Source organism: Cricetulus griseus, chromosome 4, assembly GCF_003668045.3.
Source record: "Cricetulus griseus strain 17A/GY chromosome 4, alternate assembly CriGri-PICRH-1.0, whole genome shotgun sequence".
NCBI classification, from domain to species: Eukaryota; Metazoa; Chordata; class Mammalia; order Rodentia; family Cricetidae; genus Cricetulus; species Cricetulus griseus.
The window spans coordinates 103,114,035-103,141,800 of record NC_048597.1 but is presented as its reverse complement, the minus strand read 5'-3'; the positions used below and the strand labels follow the sequence as shown (position 1 = coordinate 103,141,800).

General features: G+C 49.3%; 1 protein-coding gene and 1 non-coding gene across 6 annotated transcripts in view; both read right to left on the bottom strand.

Annotated features, from left to right (window-relative positions):
- The window catches only part of Bcl7a (BAF chromatin remodeling complex subunit BCL7A), a 33,692-nt gene extending 5,926 nt beyond the window's left edge, over nucleotides 1-27,766 (bottom strand). For 2 of the 5 annotated variants that reach the window (XM_035443314.1, XM_035443315.1), the window contains exons 1-5: nucleotides 26,772-26,981; nucleotides 19,637-19,718; nucleotides 15,250-15,346; nucleotides 6,474-6,641; nucleotides 388-509 (exon numbers count right to left, since the gene is read on the bottom strand). In XM_035443314.1, coding sequence (XP_035299205.1) covers nucleotides 388-509; nucleotides 6,474-6,641; nucleotides 15,250-15,346; nucleotides 19,637-19,718; nucleotides 26,772-26,863 — 561 coding nt within the window. In that variant the 5' untranslated portion in view covers nucleotides 26,864-26,981. The other 3 variants (XM_027413998.2, XM_027413999.2, XM_027414000.2) reach the window with 3 other exon arrangements.
- On the bottom strand, nucleotides 10,059-10,226 carry LOC113835511. Its single transcript, XR_003485099.1, has one exon. It is a non-coding gene; the product is annotated as a U1 spliceosomal RNA (small nuclear RNA).

Here is a 27,766-nt window from a genome sequence, read left to right as displayed (position 1 = left end):
AAAGATGCTGTTGCTGTTTCAACACAAAAGGAGGTCTGCGCAGAGCGCTGCGCCAGAAGCCAAATTCCAAGGAATAATCTGGCCTTCAGGTTTAACCTTAAAGGATGTGGGGTCAGTGAGATGAGGTGATATCTTCATGGACCCAAATAACACAGTCACCAAGCTGAGACTAGAACGACAGTGTACGCATGCTCTACCCCAGAGGCTTCCAGAAGCAGGACCACGTGTCCCTCCCATCACGGTGGCCCCAGGTGACAGAGGCTAACACGTTCAGCTGCTTGTCCAATGGACAAGCAGTGTTCCAACTGTCCCACCGTGAAGCAGCTTGACTTTCAACAGACCACAGAGAACCCTTGCCCCGTCCCACCGAGGCCTGGCTGCAGGTACCTGAGAGACTGCCGAAGTTTCTGCTGCCAACCCCGACTCTGCAGATGGCTGCCGTTCCACCTTTTCTGAGCTGTTCATTGAGTTTTCCATCGAAGACTGTGAATTCTGCTCATCAGAAGCGTCTGAGCAAAGAACAAGACAACATGAGAAGCGGCACCAGATGGGCCAAGTACTAAAAATACCCGGATTTGCGTAGTTTTGTGGCTCGGGACTTCCAGAGCTAGATGGGCTAAAGCTTGGGCAGTTTCTCGTTTATCAGCTATCAAGGCGGTTATAAATAGCCAGGCCACGGGTGGGCTCTGTGGTTCTCCAACCCTCCTTGCATACATACCTACTCTCCCTGGAGGAAGAGGGCTACTTTGTATGCAATGCTGCCAGTGTCTGGCGCCCTCTGCTGGGCACCTGGCACCAAAGCAATCATGGCTGTCTCCTGGCTCCAGCAGGGAAACCATGGCCAAAGCAACTTCAGCAGGCTTTTGTAGAGAACTAGCACTCTCCTAACATCACCCAAGAGTTATTTATTTTTCTTTTACGTGGATGGGTTTTGTGCCTGCATGTATGCATGCCCACTGCCTGTGGAGGCCCAGAATGAACGTCTGACGCCCCGGAATTGGGAGTTACAGATGGTTCTGAGCCACCAACGGGGTGCTTGGAACCAAATCGGGGTCTTCTGCAAGAGCAGCACATGCTCTAACCATTGAGCCATCCCTCCAGCGTCTAATTTAAAAAAAAAAAAAAAGACAGAAACGAAAACCCTACATTTACTCATTTAGTGTTTGTGCCTGCACACCACAGTGAACAGCAAGTGGAGGTCAGAGGACAACCTGATGGAGTCAGCTCTCTCCTACCATTCGAGTCCTGTGACTGAACTCAAGTTGGCAGGCTTAGTGGCAAGCACCTTTACCCTCTGAGCCACCTTGCCATCCCTAGACCAGCCTCAGATTCTCTATGTAGTTAAGAGTAACCTTGCACTTCCAGTCCTATGGACTCAAACCTCCTGAATGCTGGTATCCACAAGTGTGCACTGCCACAGCTGGTTTATTTGGTGCTAAGGATCAAATCCAGTCTTCAAGAATGCTTAGCTAAGTGAGTACCCTACCAATTGAACCAAATCCCTAGCCCAAAACTTTTCTTAATAAGGGTGTTTCATCAGGGCGGTGATGGCGCACGCTTTACTTGGGAGCCAGAGGCAGGCGGATCTCTGTGAGTTCGAGACCAGCCCGGTCTACAAGAGCTAGTTCCAGGACAGCCTCCAAAGCCACAGAGAAACCCTGTCTCCAAAAACCAAACCAAACCAAAACAACCCCAACCCCCCAAAAAAACACAAACAAATAATAATAACGGTGTTTCTCTGGTGACTAGAGCAAGGACTTACTATTGAGAAAAAAAAAAGTTAAAATCAACGCTGTCAGGTGGAGGTGGTGCATGCCTTTACATTCTGGGGAATAAGGGAGGAGGCACTGCAAGATCCCACCTGAGCCTGGGCTGCTCACACACCTGAGCCTGGGCTGCTCACACACGGCCCCAATGACAGAACACCCTGGCTTTATTTATTTAAATTTTATTTTTAATCATTAGAGGGGGGTATATGCATCTCAGTGAAGGAGTCCATAGAGGGGGGTATATGCATCTCAGTGAAGCAGTCCATAGAGGTGGACTCCAGGAACCAGAGTTACAGGCTGCCCGATATGCATGCTGGGAATCTTAACTCAGATCACCCTTACCTGCTGAGCCATCTGCCCAGCCCTCACCCTGGATTAACGCCTCCTTGTCTGCCTTCTCCTCCTATTTTTTAAAATTTTTTTGAGACAGGGTTTCTCTATGTAGCCCTGGCTGTCCTGGATCTCTCTCTGTAGACCAGGCTGGCCTGGAACTCACAGAGATCTACCTGTCTCTGCCTCCCAAGTCCTGGGATCAAAGGTGTGAGTCACCACCCAGCCTCACCCTGGTTTTTAAAAGCCTACTATAATAATGTTGAAGAGTGCCTAAGCAACCACAGCTTACTTTCTGAGGCAGAGGAATAACAAAGAGTAAAATCCAAGCATGAACTTTTTAAAAACTCTCTATATAAGTAATGTGCGTTTATAGCCAGTCTATATGTCTAGGGCCTGACGCAGGTGGGGGTGCAGACAGCTACAGTGCAGAGCCTGTAGCTCTAAGGCCTACTATCCAGACCAGCAGCCTGCCTTTATATGGCTGGTCAGAGTTCCTGTGCAGGGCTTCCTTATGGCCACAGGGTGGGGCTCCACCTACAACCCAAGACGCAGAGGGACACAGTTTAGAGAAAGATTTAAGTTCAAACACTACCTTTGCCCCTGGTGAATTATGGGACCCTGTCCAAGATCCCTGCCTCCCTTATAAAAACAAGGCTGACAGTGGCCACCCTGTCCAGGGGCTGTGACAATTATCTGCGGTGGCACGGACACACACACACACACACACACACACACACACACACCGAGGAAAATGTTCTGTAATGAGACAGAATGACAGAATATTCTAGACAGTATTTTGTTCAGAAATGGTTCAGCTCAATCTTTTTGGGGTTGGGGTCCTAGGTGTTGAGCTCAGGCTCTCTCATAGACTAAGCTACAGCTGGGCTTTACCATCACCAAATTTCATGTGAAACTTCTTTTTTTCCCTCTTTGGAGATAGGTTTTACAACAACGCTATGAAGCCCAGGCCAGTCTCCAATCTGTGATCTTCCTGCTTCAGCCTCATGAGTACTGGGGTTATAACGTGGGCACCGCCAGGCCTGGGCCATGAATTTCAAGTTACTGAACAGGAGACGTTGGGGGCTGGGGAGCTGGCCCAGTGGTTACAAGCACCTGCTGCTCTCCAAGAGGACTTGGATTTAGTTCCAAGAACCCACATGGTGGCTCAGAATCATTGGTAACATTCATTCTAGGGCATCTAATACTCTCTTATGATCTTTGAGGGTCCCAGGCACACAAGTGGTGCATATACATACCTACAGGCAAAACACAGATGGAAAATAATTTTTTTTTTTTTAAAAAAGGGAAAAGTTAGAGGGCCAGGCATGGTGGCACACTTTTAATCCTAGCACTCAGGAGGTAGAGGCAGGAGAATCTGTGTGAGTTCCAGGCTAGCCCAAACTACATAGTGAGACCCTACTTAAAAATTAAAAATGGGGTGGGGGGTGGGTGGGTGGAAAACGACAAAAAAAAAAAAAAAAAAAAAAAAAAAGCTGGACATGGCAGTGCATATTTGTAATCTCAGCCCTTAGGAGGTGGAAGTCAGGAGTTTAAGACCATCCTTGGCTGCTACATGACACTCTGCTTAGAGAGAAGAAAGAAGAACAAAAAAGAGAGAAGAAAAAAAATCCACATTAATTTTGTATTCTATTTCATAATCTATTTGCTTTCTTTAACAAAACACATTTGTAACTGACCTAAAAAGTCTGCCTTATCAGTGGCTTGGCCTCTGTGGCCAGTTTGTTTTCTGCATGCATCAGGATCTACAGATGGAGGGGGAGGAGGGTTTAAGGCTCCCTAGGCAGTCAGTCACAGGAGATTTGAAGTTCACACAGCCTGTTTGCTGGCACAGGCATGCCCAGGTTCCAGGCTTCCTTGAGAGCCAGGCCTGTGGGTTCAGAGGGAGCCAATGGTGCAGCTCAAAGCATGCCAGGGCTCAGGACAGCAGCCTGTTCTCTGAGCGTCCTGGTGCCTCTGGAACGCACCCAGGGGAAATTATTTTCCCGGAGCCTAAATTTAGCTCAGGGAGCTTGGACATTATGTCATTCCCTGAACTTACCCAGCAGTAAACAAGTTCAAAGCAAGGTCAACAGCTGGTGGCCAACCCACCCGTTCCCAGTTCACCAACCTGTGGGGAGGTCACATGGGTCCTGGGCTTATTCCCTTTGCATGAGGGCTGGGGCAGGTGGGTACAAGCCCAGTGGCCTGGGGTGACTGGAAGAGGATCCTGGTATGATTCCCACTTGGGCCTGTGAAGTATTCAGTGCAGTTGGGGTGTGGAGGTATACAAGATAGCGTCACAGAATTGTCACCCCAAATTAACTCCTACAGCTGAGACAGCTGAGCTCAACTGGCCTGTTAGGGGGAATGGGACCCAGATTCCAATGGGGAATAAGGCTGTAACCAGACAGCAGAATAGGAATGACGCCAAGAGAGCTCCAGACATGATCACACTTGCCCTAGTAACCTCAGAACACCCTTCCACACAGAGTGGGGCGTGGGGGCTCACTCCACTCCAAACCCCCAGTCCCTTCCTCCACCCCAGAATTTTGCTGAGCACTTTGCTGATATCTCCACCTCCTTTATTCCTTGTGACACCCTGACAAGGGAAGCCACTTTTATCGGTCCCATTCTAGAAACAAGAAAACAGGTAGGTACATGGGAGTCGATGCTGTCTGTCCAAGGCCATGCTGTAGTAAACAGCAGTTTGGCTGTGGCTATGGCCCATCCCAGCCTCTCCACCTTCTGCCTTAAGTGTTATCTAACCAGCAAGATCCTGGGAAGCCTAGTGGGTTTGCCCTGACTAGAAGAGCCCTCAAGGAGAGACGAGAGGTCATGCCCATAGATGTAAATGGGACAGGGCTTTAGCAAAGCCACTAGGGCAATTATAAGGAAACTTTTCTGGTGTGTGTGTGGGGGGGGTTAAGCCTAGGGTCCTTGCATGCCTGGTCAGAGTTCTACCATTGACCTACATTTCTAGCCTTTTTTTTTTTGGTTTTTGGTTTTTGGTTTTTCGAGACAGGGTTTCTCTGTGTAGCTTTGGAGCCTATCCTGGCACTCACAGAGATCCACCTGCCTCTTTCTCCCAAGTACTGGGATTAAAGGCGTTCGCCACCAATGCCCCATTTCTAGCCTTTTATCCATTGTTTTTATTCTGTGTTTGTTTTCACCACATACATGCAGTACCCTTGGAAGCCAGAAGAGGGCACTGGACTGTATACCCCGGGTACTGGAGTTGTGAGCTACCTTGTGGTAGCTGGGATTGGAACCTGGGTCCTTTGTAAGAGCAACCAATACTCTTTTTTTTTTTTTTTTTTTTTTTTTTTTTTTTTTTTAAGATTTATTTATTTTATGTATAAGTGCTCTATCTGCATGTATGCCTGTATGCCAGAAAAGCACATTGGATTCCACTAGAGATGGTGGTGAGCCACCATATGGATGCTGGGAATTGAACTCAGGACCTCTGAAAGAGCAGCCATCTTAACTGCTGAGCCATCTCCCAAACTTCTTCATTTTGTTCAAGATTGGCCCCAGATTTGCTCTGTAGCTCAGGCTGGCCTCATACTGGTCATCTTGTACCAGCCTCTATTGGGCTGGGCTTAGAGCTCTATACCACCCACCACCAGTTATTAGAACTTGTATCACCCTTCTGCTCCTGTTCTAGCCTAGCTACCACCCTCCCTCACAGATAATGGCTGCAATCTCACAAAGGTGTTGCCACCTCCACCCTAAGCACCACATCACATTTTCTAAGTTCTTTAGGTCTTATCAACCCATGGTGGTGTCTCACTGCTCATAAAAAAGTCAGGGAGCAGTGGCCTTATGAGCTCACCACATTTGGAGCCCACCCATACCTCTGACTCTTACTTTTCCAATCCCTCACTTCTCTTGCCACACTGACCTTGCCTTTGCCTCAGGGCCTTTGTACCACCTGCTTGTCTGCCCAATGTTCTCCCAGATAGCCTCTTGAATTGTTTACTTGCCCAACATCTTTACCTGACTTATGTCACAAAAAAGCTTTTCCTAACCAACTTCATAATTAAACAAGACTGTCACCCCATTTTCTAATTCTAGTGATTGCTATTTAATTTTATTATTTGTTTGCTTATTTGTTTGTTTTTTCCCCCAGACAGGGTTTCTCTATGTAACAGCACTGGCTGTCCTGGAACTCACTCTGTAGACCAGGCTGGCCTCCTGAGTGCTGGAACTAAAGGCGTGCGCCACTACCACCCTCTGATTTCTCCTGTCTTAATGGCTCCAAACCAGGCCTTACTTTTCTTCTACACTCATGGTCTAGGCTTGGCCTACAGCAAAGCCTCCTTAAAACACCCGCAGCAGCCCCTCTGAGTCCCATCCCTGGACAGCAAGTACCTTCAGCTACAGGGTGCTCTTTTCCATCAGCTTGTGCCTCGTCAGCCTTGGCTTCAGGGCCGTCACTGGGCACAGATGCGTTGGGCTCTGGGGCAGGGCTGGAGTTGCTGCTGTTCTCCTGTTTGATGGGAGAGGCATCTGCTATGGAGCTCTGGTTGCTGTTTTCATCTGCACAGGAACAGAGCACAGGTTGATATCCTATAGCTGCTGAGGAGAGGGTAGCGTGTACACATGCATACATGTGGGAGGGGGCCCAGCTTTCCCGAGCCTGTGAGGTCAGGGAGTCTGACCAGAGCTAGTCTGATTATCTCCTCCCTACACCTCCCCCACAGGCCCTGGCTAACTAAGGAGGTCCCTGTGTCTGGGGCCTGCCAGACAAAACAGAGAATGGTCCTGGCCTTGACAGGACCACAGGGCTCATGAAAGCACCGTAGCTTTAGCTGCTTGAGGATGAAGCCAGGCAACATATCAGCATGAAGGAGGGGCTCTTGATTCTTCTGGGGGAGTCTGTTTTCTTTAAGGGTGTCGCCCTTGGTAGGCTGACCATGCTCCTGTGGGCTGGGCCACACCCATAAATATATGAGCAGCACAAATTAGAGTCAGCATGTTATCAAAAAAAGAGAACACACAGGACTAGAGAGATGGCTCAGCAGTGACGAGCACTTGCTGCTCTTACAGAGGATGCAGGTTTGGCTGACAGCACCCATGTGGCTGTTCATAACTCCACTTCCAGAGGATCTGACCCTCTACTGCCTCCATACATGTGGCAAACAAACATGAAATGAAAACAAACACATTTTTTTTTTTTTAGACATGGTTTTACTATGTAGCCCTGGCTGACCTGGAACTTGCTATGTAGACCAGGCTGGCCTCAAACTCAGAGATCCACCTGCCTCTGCCTCCCAAATGCTGAGACTAAAGGTGTGTGCCACATTGCCCAGATAAAATATTTAATCTCTCTGGGTAATGGTAGTGTACACCTTTGATTTCAGTACTCTGAAGGCAGAGGTAGGTGAATCTTTGTGAGTCTGAGGCCAGCCTGGTCTACAGAGTGAGTTCCAGAACAGCAAAAGAAAAAGAAAATAATCTTTTTAAAAATATGGAAACACAGAAGACAGGGAATGGGAGGGGATGGAGTGGATCTGGGAGGCTTTATGGGGTGATTATGATCAAAATACATTGCATTCATATATCAAATTCTTAAAAGAATAAAAATATTGAATAATAACAATAAAAAAAACCTTTGGGGTAATGAGAACTGGTCTAGGTGGAGAAGAAACAGGTATTTTGTACAGCTGGCCATGAAATAGTATTACTAAGACATTCCACCTCAGCTCCTGAAACTCCAGGCTGAATTCCTGTTGATGTAAACTAAAGGGAAAGCCGGGCATAGTGGTGCACACCTTTAATTCCAGCACTGGGCAGGCAGAGGCAAGTGGCCCTTTGGGAGGGCAGACAAGGCTATGCAGAGGTAGCAGGAGCACTTTATTTCTTCATGTGTACATGTGTGCCTGCAGGCAATTCTGTGCACCATTGCACACGTGTCCCTGAAACTGGAGCTTATAGGTGGTTGCAAAGTTGTGCTGGAAACAAAGCCCAGGTCCTTTACAAGAGAAGAGCTTTTAGCCACTCTTCCATCTCTCCAACCCTGGGAGCCATTTTTTTATTTTTTAAGATTTTATTTGTTTATTTGTATACAACATTCTGCTTCCATGTATATCTGCACACCCGAAGAGGGCACCAGATCTTATAACAGATGGTTGTGAGCCACCATGTGGTTGCTGGGAATTAAACTCAGGACCTCTGGAAGAGCAGTCGGTACTCTTAACCACTGAGCCATCTCTCCAGCCCAATTTTTTATAAGATTTATTTTTAAAATTTTGTTTTGTTTTTTGAGACAAGGTTTCTCTATGTAATAGCCCTGGCTGTCCTGGAACTCACTCTGTAGGCCAGGTTGGCCTGGAACTCAGAGATCTGACTGCCTCTGCCTCTGAAGTGCCCTTATTTTAATTGTGTGGTAAGTGTGTGTGTGTGTGTGTGTGTGTGTGTGTGTGTGTGTGTGTGTGTGTGTGCGCGCGCGCGGGTCTGTACAAATGAATGGAGATGCCCATTGGAGGCTTTGGATCCCCTGCAGCTGGAGTTAGTTAAACATCCTGACTAGTGCTGGAAACTCAACTCAGGTCCTCTGGAAGAACATCAGGAGTTCTTCACCACTTGAGCCATCTCTCCAGCCTCACCCATAAATTTTTAAAAACTTATTTTATGTGGATGATGCTCTGCTCACACGTATGTTTGCATCTCATGCTGGCACCCACAGGTGCCAGAAGAGGGCATTGGATCTCTTGGGTCTGCAGTTACAGATGGTTGTGAACCAATATTTAGGTGCTGGGAATTGAACCTGGGTTATCCAGAGGAGCAACCAATGCTCTTAACCACTGAGCCAACTCCCGAGCACCTACCCTAACTCCATGAACAACTTTTAAAAAGCATTGCTTTATGGCCAGACATGGTGGCATACGCCTTTAATCCTGGCACTCAAGGCAGAGGCAGATGGATCTCTTTGAGTTCCGCCTACCAAGGAAGATCCTGTCCTAAAACTAAACAAAGGGTTTATGCACTTATTTATTTTGATGTGTATACATTTTGTGTGCAAGGGCACACACCTTGGGTCTTCGCTTTTACACTCTAAGCCATTTCCCCCACCCAGAAATCAATTATAAAAGAGGACTGGCATATGGCTCATAGTAAAACACTTTTCTCCCTTCACAGTGTCCTGGGTTCTAGCCTATCAAAAAAACAAAACAAAACACTAAGGAAGGAGAAATGGGGAAGAATACTAAAGATTAAAGAAATGTAAGAGACCTCACCGGTAAATACTTGTGCCAATTATTTGGGTCTAATTTGGAATTTACCACTATAACACAGTTTGGAACAATTGGGGAATCTGTATATGACCTGGATTCTTATTTAAGTTATTAGGGATTATTGTTTGTTTTTTGGTTTTTCAAGTCAGGGTTTCTCTGTATTGCTTTGAAGCCTGTCCTGGAACTCGCTCTGGAGACCAGGCTGGCCATGAACTCACAGAGATCCCCCTGCCTCTGCCTCCTGAGTGCTGGGATCAAAGGCGAACTACACCAACACCTGGCAATTAGGGATTATTATTAACTTTGTTGGAAGAGATAATGGCACAGTGGGTCTGGGGAAATGTCACCCTTTGGCAACATATGCTGAGATGGGTAGTACAGACTAAACACGCCAAGGTAGGGAGACTGCAGACAACTATCAGGGCTCCACAGACTTCACACCCAAGAGACATGTAGTTTTTATGTAAATTAAGTCAATCTAAAACAATACATTAAAAAGCATGTGGCAATATGGCCCAATGTTCATAAAAACCAAAGCAGGGGGCCAGTGGGGCTCATTACACCGTGTTTTCTCTACAAGGAAACTGATGAAGAGAAGAGAGGTAACGAGGCAGTAGCATTCATTGTTAAGCTGGAAACAGATCTGTCGCCCAGGCTACACTTCCCCTTGTCCTGAACCCCCTTCATGGGCACAGTCATTTTATTTCGATTTTTATTTTTATAGGGGAAAGCATAAACACATCCCCAACTCCCACAAATTACACAGTTGAGTTTCCCGCACTGGGGAGAATCACAGGGCTGATGTGTGAATCAGCAAATCTCAAGTATAATGGAGGAACCCTTGGGAACCACCTTCCGGATCATGATCTCTCCTCTGCCAGGTAAGTATGGCACAGTCATTTTAGACCAAACACTCTATAACATGGCAGCTCACGCTCATGATCCTAGCACTCAGGAGCAGAACCAGGAGGGTTACTGATGATTTGAGATCATCCTGCTCTACGTAGTGAGTTCACGCTAGTCAGGACTTCACACTGACACTCAAATTAAGCAACACCAATCTAAGGCTGTCTTTGTAGATGCTGCTATATGTGGGACCTTGTAAAAGGAGGAGGGCAGAGGTACTCCAAGAGTTCTGGACCTACTATGTGTCACGCACTGAGAAAGAACATTTATAATTATCCCATTATGTTCTGAAAACATGGTCTTGCCATGTGGTACAGGCTATCCCAAAACTCACAGCCTCGAGCCATCCTCTGGCTTCAGCTTTCACATAGCTGGGGGCTACAGATGCACCACCATGCCCAGACACTGCATTTAATCAACAACCCACTGAGGGGTACCTACCTGGTATTGCTACCAAAATTTTTACAGATGGGAGAATTCATCCCTCGGGTTTATCTGCTGTTTCTTTGGGTTTTTTGTTTGTTTTGTTTTGTTTTTTTTTTAAGACAGTCTCATGTAGCTCATACTGTTATGAGAGCAGTGATGACCTAAACTCCTCACCATCCTCCCTCTATCTCCTCAGTGCTGGGATTATGGGTGTGTGCCTCCCATCCGATTTGGACCAACTATCAACCCCTAGTCTCTCTTTACCAACACCTGGAGGGAGCGCCAGGCAGTCACACAGCCCAGCTGACCCTATTTAACTATACTCCAGAATGCTGGTCACATAAAAGCATCCTCTTGACTTGAATATGTACTCTCCAAGAAAGTCTTGAAGATAAAAGTCTTTATCTTCAAGAAAGTCTAAACTTTCCTAGGTCAAGACTCCAATGCACGTGTGATGAAAATTCTGTTAATAAATGACAGTGAACATTAATGTCTAACCAGACAGATGCTGGGGCTGGGGCTGGGCCTGGGAACCGAGATTCACAGCTGACATGGCTGAATCTGTAGACTACAGACACCAGTGTGTGAGTGACCTCCACAGCTCCTGCTGTGCCCTTTCCCCAGCCTTCTGGGACATTCTTGCCAGGCCCACATTTGTCCCCAAGCCTTCATGCTTGGTCACCTCTGCCTTGGTCTTGGTTGTCCATGGGCTAAAATGAAAATGACGGAGAAGAAGGATGCGTTGCTTTATGTCCAGGAGCTGGCTCTTTCCGAATCAGTTCAGGCAGCAAGTCTAGATTCTGTCCACAAGGGCTCTCACATGTCAACTCTAGCACTGGAAGTTATCAGCTTGCTAATGGGGTGATTTGACTTTACCTCTCTGCCTTACTTCTTCATCTGTGAGATTTGCCATGTTACCAGACACTTGGCACATTGTGAAGGTTTCATACATGGTAGCTTGTTAAGATGCCAAGGCTCAGGGCCGGAGACATAGCTTGGCAGTTAAGAGTATTGACTGCTCCTTCAGAGGACCCGAATTCAATTCCCAGCACCCACATGGAAGCTAACTACGATCTGCAACCCTCACACAGACATACATGCAGGTAAAACACCAATGCAAAACAAACAAACCGCGTGCCAAGGCTCTTTAGCGATTGTCTCATCTAATCACAAGAACTTCATGAAGCAGGCATTACCGCTGCATTCTACAGGTTAAAACCAACCAGAAGGCTAGAGGTTACATCACTAACTCAAGGTGGCACAGTTGGGGGAGGTCCTGGGAAAGTTAGAGAGGGGCTACTTCAGAATGCCAGGGAACCAGGCCATATTCCATACCTCACCCTGAAAAGGAAATGAATTCGAGGCTTGAGCTTGGTACTTATCGGATGATGACCTTGAAGTTCTGATTCTCCTGCTCCCTCTCTCAATGTCTGTGATTACAGACCTGTACCCACAGCTTTTTTGTGCAAACCCAGTGAACACTCTGTCAATGGAACCACATCTTCAAACCTAGTTTTTTGTTGTAGTTTTTTTTTTTTTTTGAGACGGGGGTGGGGGGGGTGGGGGGTGTCTCATGTAGCCCAGATTGTTCTCGAACTCCTGATCCCTCTGCCTCCATCTCTAGAGAGCTAGAATTACAGACCCGTGCCACTACATCCAGTGGGATCTTGGTTCTTTGTTCATTAACCAGCAGCAAAAAACCATTGTGTTTTTATGAAGCCAAGTCACTAAGAAATAAGGTACCAGGGAATGGTTAGTTTGAGTAAATGAGGTAGGTGTGTGCTGGATATTGTTACGTCAACTTGACACAAACTAGAGTCACTTGAGAGGAGGGAACCCCAATTGAGAAAAATGTCTCCATAAGATCTGACTGCAAGCCGGGCGTTGGTGGCGCACGCCTTTAATCCTAGCACTCGGGAGGCAGGGGGAGGCAGATCTCTGTGAGTTTGAGGCCAGCCTGGTCTCCAGAGCGAGTGCCAGGATAGCTCCAAAGCTACACAGAGAAACCCTGTCTGGAAAGGCCCAGCCCATTGTGGGTGGTGCCAGCTCTGGGCTGGTGGTCTTGGGTTCTATAAGAAAGCAGGCTGAGCAAGCCATGAGGAACAAGCCAGTAAGCAGCAACTCTCATGGTCTCTGCATCAACTCCCTCCAGGTTCCTGCCCTGACTTCCTTCGATGATAAACAGCGATATGGAAGTGTAAGCTGAATGCTTTTTGATCATGTGTTTATCATAGCAATATTAACCCCAACTAAGACACAGTGTACTTACTGCCTGTGCCTTCCCAGGATGAGGCAGACTGTGTCAGAGGGCATCAGCAACTTGAGAGAGCCACTATTCGTTTTTGACTTTAACTGATCTACTGGATACCACCTTGTTGTACAAAAGGTTTAGAGTGGCCAAAAGCAAACATACATGCATGGGACATCGATACAACTCAGTGGGGAAAGGTGCTGGTCACCAAAGCTTCATGACCTGAGTTTGGTCCCTGGAACCTACTTGGTGGAAGGAGAAAACTATCTTCCAAAACCTCTGACATTGTAGTATGCACATGTCTCCTCGACTCACACACAAAATAGATGCAATAAAAAACTTCAAAAGCAAAAACATTAAAATTAAGATCAAAATCTGGACTCATCCAGTACCTGGGAGGCAGAGACAAGAAGATCACTACAAGTCTGAGGACAGCCTGAGCTACATAATAAATTTTAGACCAGCCTGGGCTGTAGAGCAAAACACTGTTTCCAAAAAACAAACAAACAAACAAACAAAAAACACAAAAAACCAAAAAACACAAAAACCAAAAAAAAACCAAACCAAAACAACAACAAAAATTACCAATACAAGGCTGGCAAATGGCTCAGTAGATAAAGGTGCTTGCCACTGAGCCTAGCGACCTGAGTTCAATCCTTGGGACCCACATGGTGGAGGGAGAGATATGACTCCCACAAGTTGTCCTCTGACTTCCACATGCATGCAATGGCATGTGCACATATGATATATAAATATATGGGGTGGGGTGGCACATGGTTTTAATTCCTATACTCTGGAGGCAGAGGCAGTTAGATGTCTGAGTTTCAAGCTTAGCCTACTCCACACAATGAGTTCTAGGCCAGCCAGGGCTACACAGTGAGACACTGTTCTCCAGAACAAAACAAACAGTAATAAATAATCTAAGGAGAGAGGAGGGAAAGATAAGCACAGTAAACTCTGGTAGGGTGGGGCCAGCCTGGAGACAGGACAGGGTGACCAGGGTGGCTAGAGCATCCATGTCTCCCCTAAGGGATGAAAGCTGTTCCTGTCTTAGCCAGCTGCTTCTAGCACAGTAACAACTAACTTCCCACAACAGCAGTAAAGCAGGGTTTCTGATTTATAAATATCAAAAGCTGCTATAGTTTGAATCTTAAATGTCCCCAAAGGCCCATGAGTTAAAGGGTAAATCCTCAGCTCGGCACAGTCAGAGGCAGAAGAGACTTTAAGAGGTGGGACCCGGGAGATCTTCTGGCTACTGAAGGGGTCCTCTTGCCCCCCTGGGTTTTGAGACACTGTTTCACTCTATAGTCCAGGCTGGCCTAGAATTCACTATGTAGCCCAGGTTGTCCCCAGACTTGCAGTGATCTTCCTGTCTCTACTCCTGGACTGGGATTATAAGGATGCGTCTCCAAGGAAGCCTGTTCCTCTTCCTCTTGTGCCAGCAGCTTTCCCTACCTTGACTGCTCCCACTGTGACGTGCTAACCCACCAGACACCCCAAAACAACGCCATCAACTTAATGGACTAGGCCCTCTGATGCCATAAGCCCAAACGAGCCCTTCCTCTTTCAAACTGCACCATCTCAAGCATCTTCTTACAGTGGCGGAAAGCTAATCATTTTTCACAAAATCTACAGGGTTAAATGTCCACAGTGGCTTTCCTTGTAGGGATGAGGCCACCAGGAGAGGTCTGTTGGGACAGGCTGTACACCTCTTGTGCTTTGGAACAGGCTGGCTATAAGGCTTGTGTGTTTTATGGACATTTCATGGAGCCATAGGGCTATGATTTGAGCCTTTCCACTCAATAAGGCAAGAGAGACAGACCGACAAGGTGAAAACAGGAGACTGGCTATATTATGGCCCCAACCTCACCCCAACGGATGCAATGGACACATGTAACAACTTCTAAAATCAGACAGCCCAGGAAGGTAAGCTGTCAGAGGGCAGTGTCCAGGTTCTTATGGTGACCATGAACTACTCAGAAATCCATTCTGGAGAAAGCAAAAATGGAGAATGAGAAATACAGTCATGGGTCTGGCACATCACACCCCCAAATCTTCCTGGTGGGCAGGGCTGCTGGAATCATCTGTGAGACTGCGCCCCTGGGTGAGCAGAAGGTGTGATCTCTAAGTTTCTGCTTTGTTTCTTGGCTAGGTACGCCAGGGAAAGAAATGTCTCCTCCGAAGAGCTCCTCCTTGGCACAGAGGCCTGGTAGTCTCGCCCAGCCTCCTACCCTTTGCCTGGAATGTGAACAAACCTGCTAGAGAAACAAAAACACAACTTAGGGCTTCCTGAGGCCCAGGCAGGGAAGCTGGCTGTGGTGGGGCTCACCGTGCATGTCCATCATTCCTGGTGACGAGCTGTTCTCTGGAGTGGTAGCCTCTGAGCCACACTTCTCATCCTTGCCTTTCTTCTTATTCTTGTTTTTCTAGAGGAGAAAAAGGGAACAGAAACCCAGTCAGTCAATCACGTACATGTGTGTGCACAGTAGAGGCCCCGGGGAGTGGCATGAATATTTAATGCCATCAAACAGTCAGAACCCCAAGCCTTGGCAGGTTGTCTTTACCTGCATTTGAATGTGGCCCACAAGGTGTCCCGTGCCCACCTTGGAATCAAAGCGTCTCACTGAGACATAATCTCACCTGTCTGTAGGGCTGTCACCTGCAGACAGGCAAACACCCCGGCTAGTAAGAACTTCGTCTTCCAGAGGGAGAAACTATGGGAAAGGCCATGGTCACCATCATGTTGGCGAGGGCAGATATGGTCACAGCAAAGCACAGGTCACTCTTGAGCCCCTTGGGGCTGCCTTTCTCAAAGTGTTGCGAAGGATGAAAAACTCAAAGGAGCAGTGGGGAATAGAGAGGATGCTTTTGGGGTGCTGGGGCTCAAATCCCAGGCGTCACACATACTAGGTGAGTGCTCTGAGGGTGAGCCACACCCACAGCCCCATAGCTCTCAAGGGAAAAGAATCATTTTGGTTTCCATGAGTGATGGTAAAACCTTCCTAAAATAAATCATGGACGGTCTGATTGTTCAAAGTAACAATTACAGAGACTAAGGAGGCTCTCTTTGGATTTTAATCAGAAAGATCTGTGAGGCATGAACATGTTAAAATACCTCAATATCCTCAAGACAAAGAGGAACAGAGAATGTAGCTGCCAGCACAGTTGGGGTGTGTTGAGGGGACTGCATCTCTGTGTGCACTCTGGAAGGACAAACACAAAGTGGGTGCACTGGTACCCACAGGGAGGCAAACTCAAGAAAGGCTGTGTGCATGCAGGGCAAAAGGCAGATTTAGGAAGAGGTATGTTGCAAAATTAATATTTAAATAGGGCTAGAGAGGTGGCCCAGCTCTTAAGGACACTGGTTGTCCCTGCAGAGGACCAAGGTTCAGTTCCCAGCACATATAGTGGCTCACAACCATCTGTAACTCTAGCTCTAGGAGACCCAATGCCCTCTTCTGGCCTCTGAGGGAACTGCATGCATGGGGTGTACATATTTACATACAGACAAAATATCCATGCATGTAAGAAATAAGTCATTTTCCTTTAAAGTAATATTAAAGAAGGTACAAATGAACAGAGGCAGGACACATATACAACTACAGGTCACCTGGGAAGTAACTGCTAACAGGTACTGAGGAAAATGGTATCTCTTACTTGTATGTGTGTGGGGGGGGGGGGGTAGAGGGAGGTGGCACCATGCATATGTGGAGGCCAGAGGAAACTTTTGGGAATTGGTTCCCTCATTCTACCACGTGGGTTCCAGGAATCAAACTCGGGTGGTCAGGCTTGGTAGCAACTGCCTTTACTACTGACCATTGTAGACACTTCCAACACCAGAATCCTGTGGTTTGAAAAACACAGCCTCGCCGGGCGTGGTGGCGCATGCCTTTAATCCCAGCACTCGGGAGGCAGAGGCAGGTGGATCTCTGTGAATTCGAGGCCAGCCTTGTCTCCAGAGCGAGTGCCAGGATAGGCTCCAAAGCTACACAGAGAAACCCTGCTCGGAAAAAAAAAAAAAAAAAAAAAAAAAAGAAAGAAAAACACAGCCTCACACACGCCAGGCAAACATTCTACCATGGAGCTACACCCTCAAAGCAAAATTCACTCTTTCAAAGAATGTACTTCAGCCTGTAATCCTAGCATGACAGAGACAGTAAGAAAGAGAATTCAAGACCAGCTTGGGCTGTATAGCAAGACCTTGTCTCAAAAAATATAAAATAAAATGAAATAATGAAAGCCAAAATGTACACTTCAGAGTTAGTAGGGCCATTGTCATTCAAATTTCCCAGCTATAATTCTATAACAGGAGCTGGTGAGATGGCACTTGCTGCCAATTCTGAAGATCTAAGCTGAAGCCAGGCATTGGTGGCACACGCCTTTAATCCCAGCACTCGGGAGGCAGAGGCAGGCAGATCTCTGTGAGTTCGAGGCCAGCCTGGTCTCCAGAGCTACGCAGAGAAACCCTGTCTCGAAAAACCAAAAAAGACAAAAAAACCCCAAAGTTAGCTGTATCCCTGGAACCCATGTGGTAGAGAGAACTGATCCCCACAAGCTGTCTCCTGACTTCCACTCAGGTGCTAAGCTTGTACACACACACACACACACACACACGCACGCACGCACGCACGCACGCACGCACCAAATAAAAAGGAAGTAACATTTGAATTTTGACGTGTTTTGCTTATTAGAAAGAATGAAAACTTCAAACTCACAGAGATCCGCCTACCTCTGCCTCCCAAGTGCTGGGATTAAAGGTGTGCTCTATCATTGCCTGGCTCCTAATTGAATATTTTCTAAAACCATAAAGCTGGCCCCTCCTCTACGCCATGCAGATTGCTGGTCTGACCTTCATTGATTCTAAAGTAGCTGTCTGGGGTGGGGCCCAGGAATCTGCATCTTACCCAAATACTCAGCCCTAGAGAAAGAGGGGTTAGGCAGCACACTCCTGTCATGGCTCAGAGGGACTCAGCATTTCTGGAACACTATGCTATGCTAAATATTCTCCAGGCGACACAGTGCACACATTCTGGGTACAGAAACCATAAGCTAGGCATGGCTCCTCTACACAAGTGGGGGGGGGGCTCAGTGAGGCATACAGCCTCAGGTTAGCCAGGGCTTGTCTGTCTGACTATAGTCAGTGTTCTTTGCCCAACTGGGAGCTGTCCCGTCCTTCCCACGGCCCATATATTACACGTTGCCCTGGATCATATTCCACTTGGCACTTCCCTGATGTCTGTTTTATGCTATTCTATAATTATCTTCCCCAAACGAGATTAGAAATTCCTTGAGAGCAGGGACCACGTCTCCTCAGATACAGCCAGCATTTCTACACCACCTAATGGCCCAGGCAGGTGCTGGAGCCACAAATTGTCTCCGAGGACTAGGGATGCTCTTTGTCCAAACCTTGGTCCCTTTATGGTAAGAGAGAACTTGGTGGCTTCAGAAACCCAGGTCAAAATGAGAAAGGTTGCTGGTCACCTAAGTTCTCAAATCAATACCAGCCTCTGTTTCCCCATGCTCCGAACCCTGGTAAGCATGTGACCTCAGCCCTGACTAGAGTCCCTACACTCAAGGGGCAGGTTATTGAAGATGAGTCAGAGAGGCAAGCACCTCGAAAGGGAGCTTAACCTCTGTCTTTACTGAGGAAGCTGCTGCCCCATAACAAGACGTATCAACCATGACCATGTTGCTCCTTGAGGCAGCTGGAGTCAAACACTCATCTTCTCAGAGGAGGGTGCCAAGTGTGGGTAACCCGGGCAGGGGCAGGCATGCAGAGGACCATAGTGCAAAAGCCTTTTGGTAGGAAGTGGGTTGGCCACTTGCAAGCACCCTCTCCAGGACACAGCATGGTCACCGCTGTCAGCATGGTCCCACTCGTCTCCCTTGATCTTCCTAAGCCCCTCTAGAGAGTGGTGCAGGCATCCCTACAGCAAGTTCTCTCACTCCTGGTCCACCAACAGCCCCTTAGAAGGTGCTCCATAAACAGAGAACACACACATCTGAAAATTAGGGGGACTTGAGTTCAAGTCTCCACTTCGACATAACTGTATGCATGACTCTGGGGGGAGTGGGTGTACCCTCTTAGAGATCATGTCTTCCCCTTGTAAAGAGATTTTAAAAGACAGGAAGAAAGAGGGTGGTATGAAGCATGAGCCGGGACCTGGCTTATGGATGGGTGTTCAGGAATGGGGCCACAGGGAAGGCAGAGGCTTGGTGTAACTAGGTACCACACTGCCTGTTCCTACATAAGAGTACACAAGTGGGCCGGGCGTTGGCACACACCTTTAATCCCAGCACTTGGGAGGCAGAGGCAGGCAGATCTCTGTGAGTTTGAGGCCAGCCTGGTCTACAGAGAAAGTTCCATGATAGACTCCAAAGCTACAGAGAAGCCATGTTTCAGGAGGAAAAAAAAAAAAAAAAAAAAAAAAAGAGTACACAAGGTGCCAGGGGGAGTAAGCCCTATATAAAAATGTGTCTCTTCATACAGAGGACAACTTTCAAGGGACATCCCCCTGTCACTGAGGGCCAGATAGGACTGTAGGGGCTAATGACACAGTTCAGTAGGCTTTCTAGGCCTAGGCTGGGCTTTGTGCCTTCCAAGTAGTTTGGCTTTAGGTCCCCAGGCCAGTGGATAGAGATGACAGCCTCTTCTCCCTGCAGTGTGGAGGTCATGCTGGGTAGGGAATGAAGACATGACAGCCCTATGTACTCACGTCATCAACTTTTGGCTCCGTCACAGGAACCCACTTGTAGATTCGTAGGGATGTGTCACCAACAGTCACCCATTTCTTCTCCCTGCAGGGAATGAGGAAGAGCCCATGACCAGGGGGCTTTGGACAAGGACTCTGATTATGGGGAGGGTGGCAGAGGTCACAGCTACAAAGACATGTCTGTGTAGCCTAGGGGCTAAGACAACAAGCTTTGATGGATCACACAGATATGGCTGGAATCCCAGCTTGGTCCTTGACGGCTGGGGCCCCTGGGAAAGCCCTTGGCTTTATGTAAAAGAGAAAGCAAGCAATGGCCCTGCCCTCCTGGAAGCTTCCCTTCCTAACAGTGGGGGGTGGGGGAGCCAGGACAGGACATTGAGAGGTAGGCTGTGCCTGGCCTTGTGGGGATGGATCCTAGGCACCTATCCTTTAGCGGAGGCTTCACATAGACCCCTGATCACCTGGGTTCTATATTCCCATAGGACAGAATCCAAGTGCCCAGCTGAGAGAGATGGGTATACAGATGAGAAGGAGAAAATTACAGGCTGTGAGAAAGGAAAGGGTGACTAGTTTCATCAAGGATAATAACTGTGCCCTCGGGGCTGGAGAGATGGCTCAGAGGTTGAGAGCACTGACTGCTCTTCCAGAGGTCCTAAGTTCAATTCCCAGCAATCACATGATGGCTCACAACCATCCGTTATGAGATCTGGTGCCCTCTTCTGGTGTGCAGATGTACATGGAAGCAGAATGTTGTATACATAATAAATAAATAAAATCTTAAAAAAAAAATAACTCTGCCCTCTCCAAGCCACTGCCATTTGCTAGACGATTATTGTGAGACGCTGTCCCTTCTTGTCCTAAATATTCAGAGGCCATGTACCTGCACAGGGTAGGTACAACTTGGGGAGAATCACCAGGGGCGGCGGTGGGGTTTGAGCCCCAACAGTGTGGGTTCTGGCTTGGCCATCTCAGGAGGAGGCAGCCTGAAGTTGCACTGAGTTCAGAAAGGAACCCAAGTGATTTGAGCAACCACATGAGGTGAGAGGTCAAGGCTAGAGGAAGAGGCAACAACTTCAATGACAAGAGTCCCAAAGCCGGCCTAGAGAGATGGCTCAGAGGTTAAGAGCACTGGCTGCTCTTCCAGAGGTCCTGAGTTCAATTCCCAGCAACCACATGGTGGCTCACAACCATCTGTAATGAGATCTGGTGCCCTCTTCTTTCCTGCAAGCATACGTGGAGGCAGAATGTTGCATACATAATAAATAAATGAAATCTTAAAAAAAAAAAAAAAAAAGAGTCCCAAAGCTACCTAGGTGATATGAGGACCTTGGCTTCTCCACTCAAACTTTACCTACTGTCTTCCCCTCATATGTGACTGTGCCACATTGCAGTCTTTACCAGGTCACAGCTGAGGCTTTGGGCAGCGGTGTGCTCGTGTGAGCAAGTGCATGTATGTGTGCTAACCAAACCATGCACCTCCATCCATAAACTCTGCCCACTCAGGTCGCCAAGTTCCTGCCAGCCACGGCCAGGATTTTGTTGTTAAAGGCGACCATTTCTAATTGCTTCCATGTGCTAAGCACTACACCCACATACTCTGATGTTTACATGGCCATGTGTGGCAGCAGGTGTCACCTTCCCATCGACAGATCAAGGAAGTGAGACCCGGAGGAGAACACATAACTGCTTGGAGAGGATCCAAACCCTCGGCAGAGCATCCGTCAGGCCCCGCCCATGCGCCTTTGGGCTGGGAGAGCAAGGAGACAGATGTCTATCTTCCATCCCTCTCCTGCCTCCTGAAGGCAGAGCGCCTAAGCCACAACAGCATCTTTCAATCTCCACTCAAAATACCCAGAAGGTAGCTGGAGGGATAGGGACAGGGAACAAAGTCAGTGACAAGTAGAGAATAATCCTGATGGCCACTGTGTACTAGAGGCCAAGCTATATGACCCCTCCCCGCTCTCCTTTCTCTGAGATTACTAAAAGGGAGGAACACATCTTACCGATGAGGAAACAAGCAGCCCAGCAACTTTTATCATGGTCATGGTCACATAGACAATATGTAGTAAAACAAAGAGTGAATATAGGTTTTGATGCCAGCCAGAGTCCACTTTCTGGTATTGTGCTGGCCCTAGACAGAAAAGTTCATTCTAAAGACCACCTGGGGACAGAAATTTCTAGAATCAAAAGGCCAAAGTCACCCAATTGGTACACACAAGCAAGCCCTTGACTGACTTCCTTGGTCTGAGCTTTAGTAAAACAATCAATTCAAAGTTGGAGTATGTTAATTTTACTTTTTTTATTTAAGTGATTAACTTGAAACAGAAAGATCATGGTTCAGGTTGAAGAGCTCACCAGAGTTCTTTCTGGGCCTCCCAAGAGGACAGGAACCAGGTGAATGTCTGAAGTTATCGGCATTATGGGCCACCAGCAACACCCTGGCTCCTTCACCCCCAGTGGATGACCTCGTCACTGGTCACCTCAGAGACAGAAATAATCTGTAGCACTATTACTAGGTGTGGACACTGAGGAGACAGAGGCAAGAGTTATACACTTGACTTGGGAGGTGGGCATGATGGTATATAATTCTAGTAACCTGCGATCCCCAGCACTTGGGAGGCCGAGGCAAGATAATTGCTAACTCTAGGTCCCAGGTGGTTCTAGGCTACATGGTGAGATCAATAATAATAATGACAATAATAATAGGGGCTGGTGAGATGGCTCAGTAGGTCATAGGTAAGGGTGCTTGATGACTTTACATCCTCAGAAATGGCATGGTGGACGATGACCTACTCCCACAAATTGGCCTCTGACAGCCACAAGAGCATCATAGGCCATGGGAGAGCTCTCTCTCTCCCCCCTGCCCTCTCTCCATCTCTCTTGTTGTACAAGCACAAACACAAAATAAATAAATATAAAAGAATTAAAAAAACAACAACAAACTCTAGCACTTGGGAGGCTGAGGCAGGTGGATCTCTGGCCTACAGAGCAAGTTCCAAGACAGCCAGAGCTACAGAGAAGGGGGGGGGGGCGGAAGAACCGACCTTCGGGATTGATCTTTGACCTCTGACCTGGGACTTGGTCCTTGGCCTCCCAGGAAGCCAGACAGAGCTCTCACAAAGATGCTGGCTCAGGGGAGCAGCTCCTACAAACACCCCAAGCCCATCAATGGGGGAACACACACAGCTGGCTGCTCCCACAATGAGGTTACTAGAAGACATTCCTATTACCTTACAGCAAGGCACATCTTGTTTACCGTCATAGTACTTTTCAAAAGTTGACTCAATTGCCAAAGTAGATGAAAGAATGAAAGAAAGGGGGAGCCATAAAAATCCAGATTTTTGGCTACTCTGAAAACACGCTCTGGGGCCCATATGCCCCTGGAAGTTACAGTTTGCTCCAGATGGCTCACACTGGCTCTGCCCCAGCCCCACCTCTCGCCACCTGGAGGCGTTCACATGTACCACCAGGCTGCAGCTCAACCTAGCCACAAAACTACTCTACACTGAGACGAGTCCACCTGCCTCCATGGCCCCTGAAAACCAGCTTCCCTCCTGTCTCCCAGAATTGTGTCCCTGAGATGAAAGGCTGAAAGCAAGGTCCCAGATGTGGGCATATAGCTCCAAAGTTCTTCCCCAGCTCAGGCTCTTACATAAACTACAGTAGTGCATCTCAGATTCTCAAGGCCAAGGTAAATTCCCAGTGTTCTACTGGGTCTTGGTCCAGTGTGCCCCATGGGTCCCTGCCTACTCCAAAGAGCAATTCACACTCAACACAGGACTAGTCTTTGTCACCCTGGGAGACTTGTCCTCATCCTAATCAGGTAAATCTGGTTGTGCTTCAGAAGGCCTCTCTCAGGGATGGATAGGAAGCCCCCACTCTGTCTCTGTGGCCAGTTCCTAACGAACCCTTGGACCTAGTGCTGAAAGGTCCTGGACCAATGCCTACTACGAAGCTCTGACCTCCCTTTATCTTTCCACTCACGCTGGGCCTCCTAAGCCTGGCCCAGTTTCCCAAAAAGGCACCAACCATTTTGTCCTCTTTCAGCCATCTTCTGGCCACCTCACACCCCACCAACCTGCTCTGTGGGGACACCAGACAGAAAAGAGAAATAGTTGCTGGCTGTGGGTAGGGAGGCCATAGCGCACACTGGCTTTCTCTGCAGAGCGATGGAAAGGTAGAGCTGGCCAAGTGGGTATGAGAAGAAATACCACCCTAGGCTTTCAGGCTGAAGAGATGCCAGACACCTCAGCTCTCCTCTGGTTAAAAAACAGAACGACTCATTGATTTTGAGTTTTTCAGATAAATGGATAACTTTTCCTTATGTGTCGGTATGTGTATGTCATGGGATATACTTACGCAAAAGGTAGGTGTGTGTGTGTGTGTGTGTGTGTGTGTGTGTGTGTGTGTACAGGCTGAAGTCAAAACCCAGAGCCCTGTGCATGTTAAGCTCAATTCCACCACTAAAGCATTAATCTCAGCAGAAAATTTCATTTACTTTTGCTTTTTTGAGAGAAGCTTGAATGTAGCCCAGGCTAACCTTGAACTCACTATGTAGCTGGCCTTGAACTCCTGATTCTTCTGCCTTTACCTCACAAATGCTGAGATTATAGGCATGTACAAGGGAAGAAAGGTTGCTTTTTTTTTTTTAATCGTGTTGCTATTTATCTGAAATTCAAATTTAGTCAGGTGTTCTGTATTTTCATTTGCTAATTCTGGCAACCCCATGTTCAGTCAGTGGTGAAATGCATGGTTGGTGGCCACAGTTAATAAACAGCCCCAAAGCCTTCAGGGTCGATGGAAAGACTGTTGTACAGACAGGGAAAGACCAGATTCTGCGACTCAAGGAAGTCCTCTTCATTTTTGTTTAAAAATGGGAGGGAAGCAAATCCAAAATTTCTAGAAAGTTCACCTTACATAAGGACATTTACAATGACTCCTGTGTACTCTGGTGACTTCACCTGACTAGTCTGTCGGTCCTCAACAGTTCAAGAAGGCGAGGGGGCACCGAATCCCCGGGGTTGCCAGGGTTAGAGAAGTGAGTTTCATATTCTGCCCAAGGTCACAGCAAGGAAGTGAAGTAGGAACTTCCCAAAGCCTGAGGTCTTTGGAGGTCATGATGTTCTTATTTCCCCCAAAACATAGGGAAGAAGGCAGCCGCATCCCCCATTCCAATCCCAGGCTTGGCAGGCTGGGGACTGGCCAGGATGGAAGCCTCCAGGCCTGCTGCTCTGGGGCCCACAGGGTGGAAAGCCCCATCCCTCCATCTGCCCGCCCCGCAGAGCAGCTGGCAGACCCAGCCGCAGCTGTCACTGCTCCAGGACCAGAAAGGCAGCTTACACCGGCCCCTTTCTACCCTCCAGGAGGGTGACAGACAGAAGTGACTCACGCCCTGATATCAGTTCTTTCTTTGCACCAGGACTGAGGCAGGGGAGGGGGGGCACCTCAGCCTTCCCTTGAGAGTCCCACAGGAGAGGGGGCACTGTGTTGTTTTCCTCTGTGTTTTGGCCTGCAGCTGTTTCTGCCATTTTTAAATGGCTCCAGTTGGGCACTGGGCGCCTTGCTCAGCAGGGGAGCTCCCGGCACCCAGGACTTGGATCTCAACTTTGGAAAGCCTCCCCTTCTCACGGTTGTGAAAATTCTTTGTCCCACTGGAGCCAAACCCAGCCCACGGCAGGCATCCGGCCATCCGAAGACAGCCCTTTCCATAGGAGGCCCGGGAGCACGTGGACTTTATTGATTTTTCTCCTTGCCTTTTTTTTGTTGGGTTTCACTCTGAAAGGACAGCTAACTTGTGACACCACCAGACCTGAGACAGGCCCCCGAGTAGTGTTTTTTTTTTTTTTTTAAAGGCAATAACAACAGCGGCGTTACTCAAGAAATGACACCCCCCAAAGAAACAGCCTGCAGCGGGGCCTGGCCAGTTCCTATAAAGGACGGGACCAGCCCACGGCCGCTGACACTTAGGGGCACCCTCGCGGCTGCTCGTCTCCCTCTCGGACCCTGATGAAGCCGTGAGAAAAAAAAAAAAAAAAAGACATAATAAAGTTGAAATTGGGGAGCAGGGAGTTTTCAACAAGTCTGACCCAACCTGGAGGTGGACTACTGGCGCCTCCGGCCTGGCCTCTAGGGCCTCCTGGGAGTCAGATCCCGACGAGGCCCGTGAAAATGTTCCATCCTGCTAATTATAACGAGGCCACGCCGGGCACGATCTAATTTGAGCTTGAAAAACACGCACGGCCCACACCGAATCTCGCGGTCCCCTCCTCCTCCCCCAGTGCAGAGAACAAAAACAACGGTCGCTCGCTCTCTCCGCAAAACAAACACCAGCTCCAGCTCGGAGAAGGCAGACACGGCCCAGGACTTGGCTTCTGGCAGCAAACATCGCGTCCCCCGAGCTCCGGGTGCCGCGCGGAGCGGGTGGGAGCCGCGGGTGCCCCGCTCGCCAGCCGCGCCACCGCCTTCCCAGCGCTCGCCCCCATCTTCCTTCCTCGCCCGGAGCCCTCGCTCCAGGCTGCCCAAAGCGCTAAATTTAAACGGCTCGCGCTCTGCAAACTCCGCAGACTCGAGGGCGCCGAGGCCCGGGAGGCGGGGAGCTGCGGGCGGGTCGGGTCGGGGCGTGGGGTGTGTGTGTGTATGTGTGTGTGTGTGTGTGTGTGTGTTTTGGGGGGACACCGGCGCCGCGCCGCCCCGGGAGGAGACGGCGGCCCGCTCCGCGCCGCACAATGGAGCTCGCGCTCTGCCCGCCGCCACCGCCGGCATCACGGCCCCGGCGCGCGGGAAGCCGCTTTCATGTGACTTGCACAAAAAAACGAAATGGCTTCTGGGGCCGGCCGCGAACCCCCCTCTCCCGAGCTCCGAGCTCCGGGTTGCAGCCGCCGTCGCCTTCGCCGCCGCTGCCGCTGTCGCCGCCGCCGCCGCCGCCGCCGCCAGGTGGGCGACCCCGCGCCAAGCACACCTGGGCAGCGGACGCAGCCCCCGCGGGGCGCAGGTGACCCGGGCCGCGCGTCCTCGCCAACTCCGGGCCCGGGGCCGCTGCGCCCCGCGGTTCCGTGAGCTGGGTCCGGGCTAGCCAGCGGCCGTGGCGCGGTGCAGCGAGCCGGGGCGAGCGAGAGAGCGAGCAGGCGCCTCGGCTTACCATTTGCGCACTTTCTCGATAGCCGCCATGACCCTCTTGATATCATCTTTGGCCCGGCTCCTGGTCTCGGCTCGAACCGACCTGCCCGACATGGTTCTGGCGGGGAGGGAGAGAGAGAGGAGAGAGAGAGAGGCTGGGGGAGCGCGCCCGCCGGGTCCTGCTCGCCACACTCGCCCGCTCTCTCACTCGCGCACAGACACACACTCACACACATACGCGCACACACAAAGCCTGGTGCCGCCGCGCGCCCGGGGCCCAGTGCGCAAGCGCCGGGCGGCAGCTGCACAGAGCGAGGGGGAGCGGCGCGGCCGCCACTAGTGCGGCCTCCGGGCGCCGCCGCCCTCCCCGGGGAGCCTCGGGGACCTCACCCAGGGAAACGATCAGGGATGACCGCGACCTCCCAGCACGCGGGACTGGCCCGCGCGCCGACTCCCCCGGAGGCCGCGGATGTGGTGGGAACCCCTCCCCCCAAGACACACACCCTGGGGATGGCAGACAGGAGGCCGTGGGTGCCCTGGCCTTGGGTTGGTGGCCTCGGGTGCGATCGTGCAAGTTACTTGTCGGGCGCTTGACTTCTCAGAGTTGGAGGCGGTGGTTCCGGACTCGTGATCTTGGAAAGAGTTGAGGTGCCGGTTTCTGGCCAGCTAGCTGCCTTGTTGAAATGTGCGAGCTAGGACGTCTGCCTCACCATGATCAAACTAGGGTCGCAGTTTAAGGTGCCAGAGGCCGGTGGCTGTAGGCATTGTCGCAAGGCTTCCTTTTCCTTGGAGATAAATTGTCCCAGTCGGGGATAAAGCTCGCTGGCGTAGGTCACAGGACCACAAATTAATCTTAAACGGCTCCTGGTGGAAGCGCAGTTTACTGACCGGGAGCAGCTGGTAAACTGGACTGGTCCAACTCAGAAAGACTTTTGAGGGGCTGTTCCCGATCCCAGGACAGAACTAGGTGGCAGAATCTACTGCGGTCAATTAGGATAGGGACAGATAGGTAGGCAG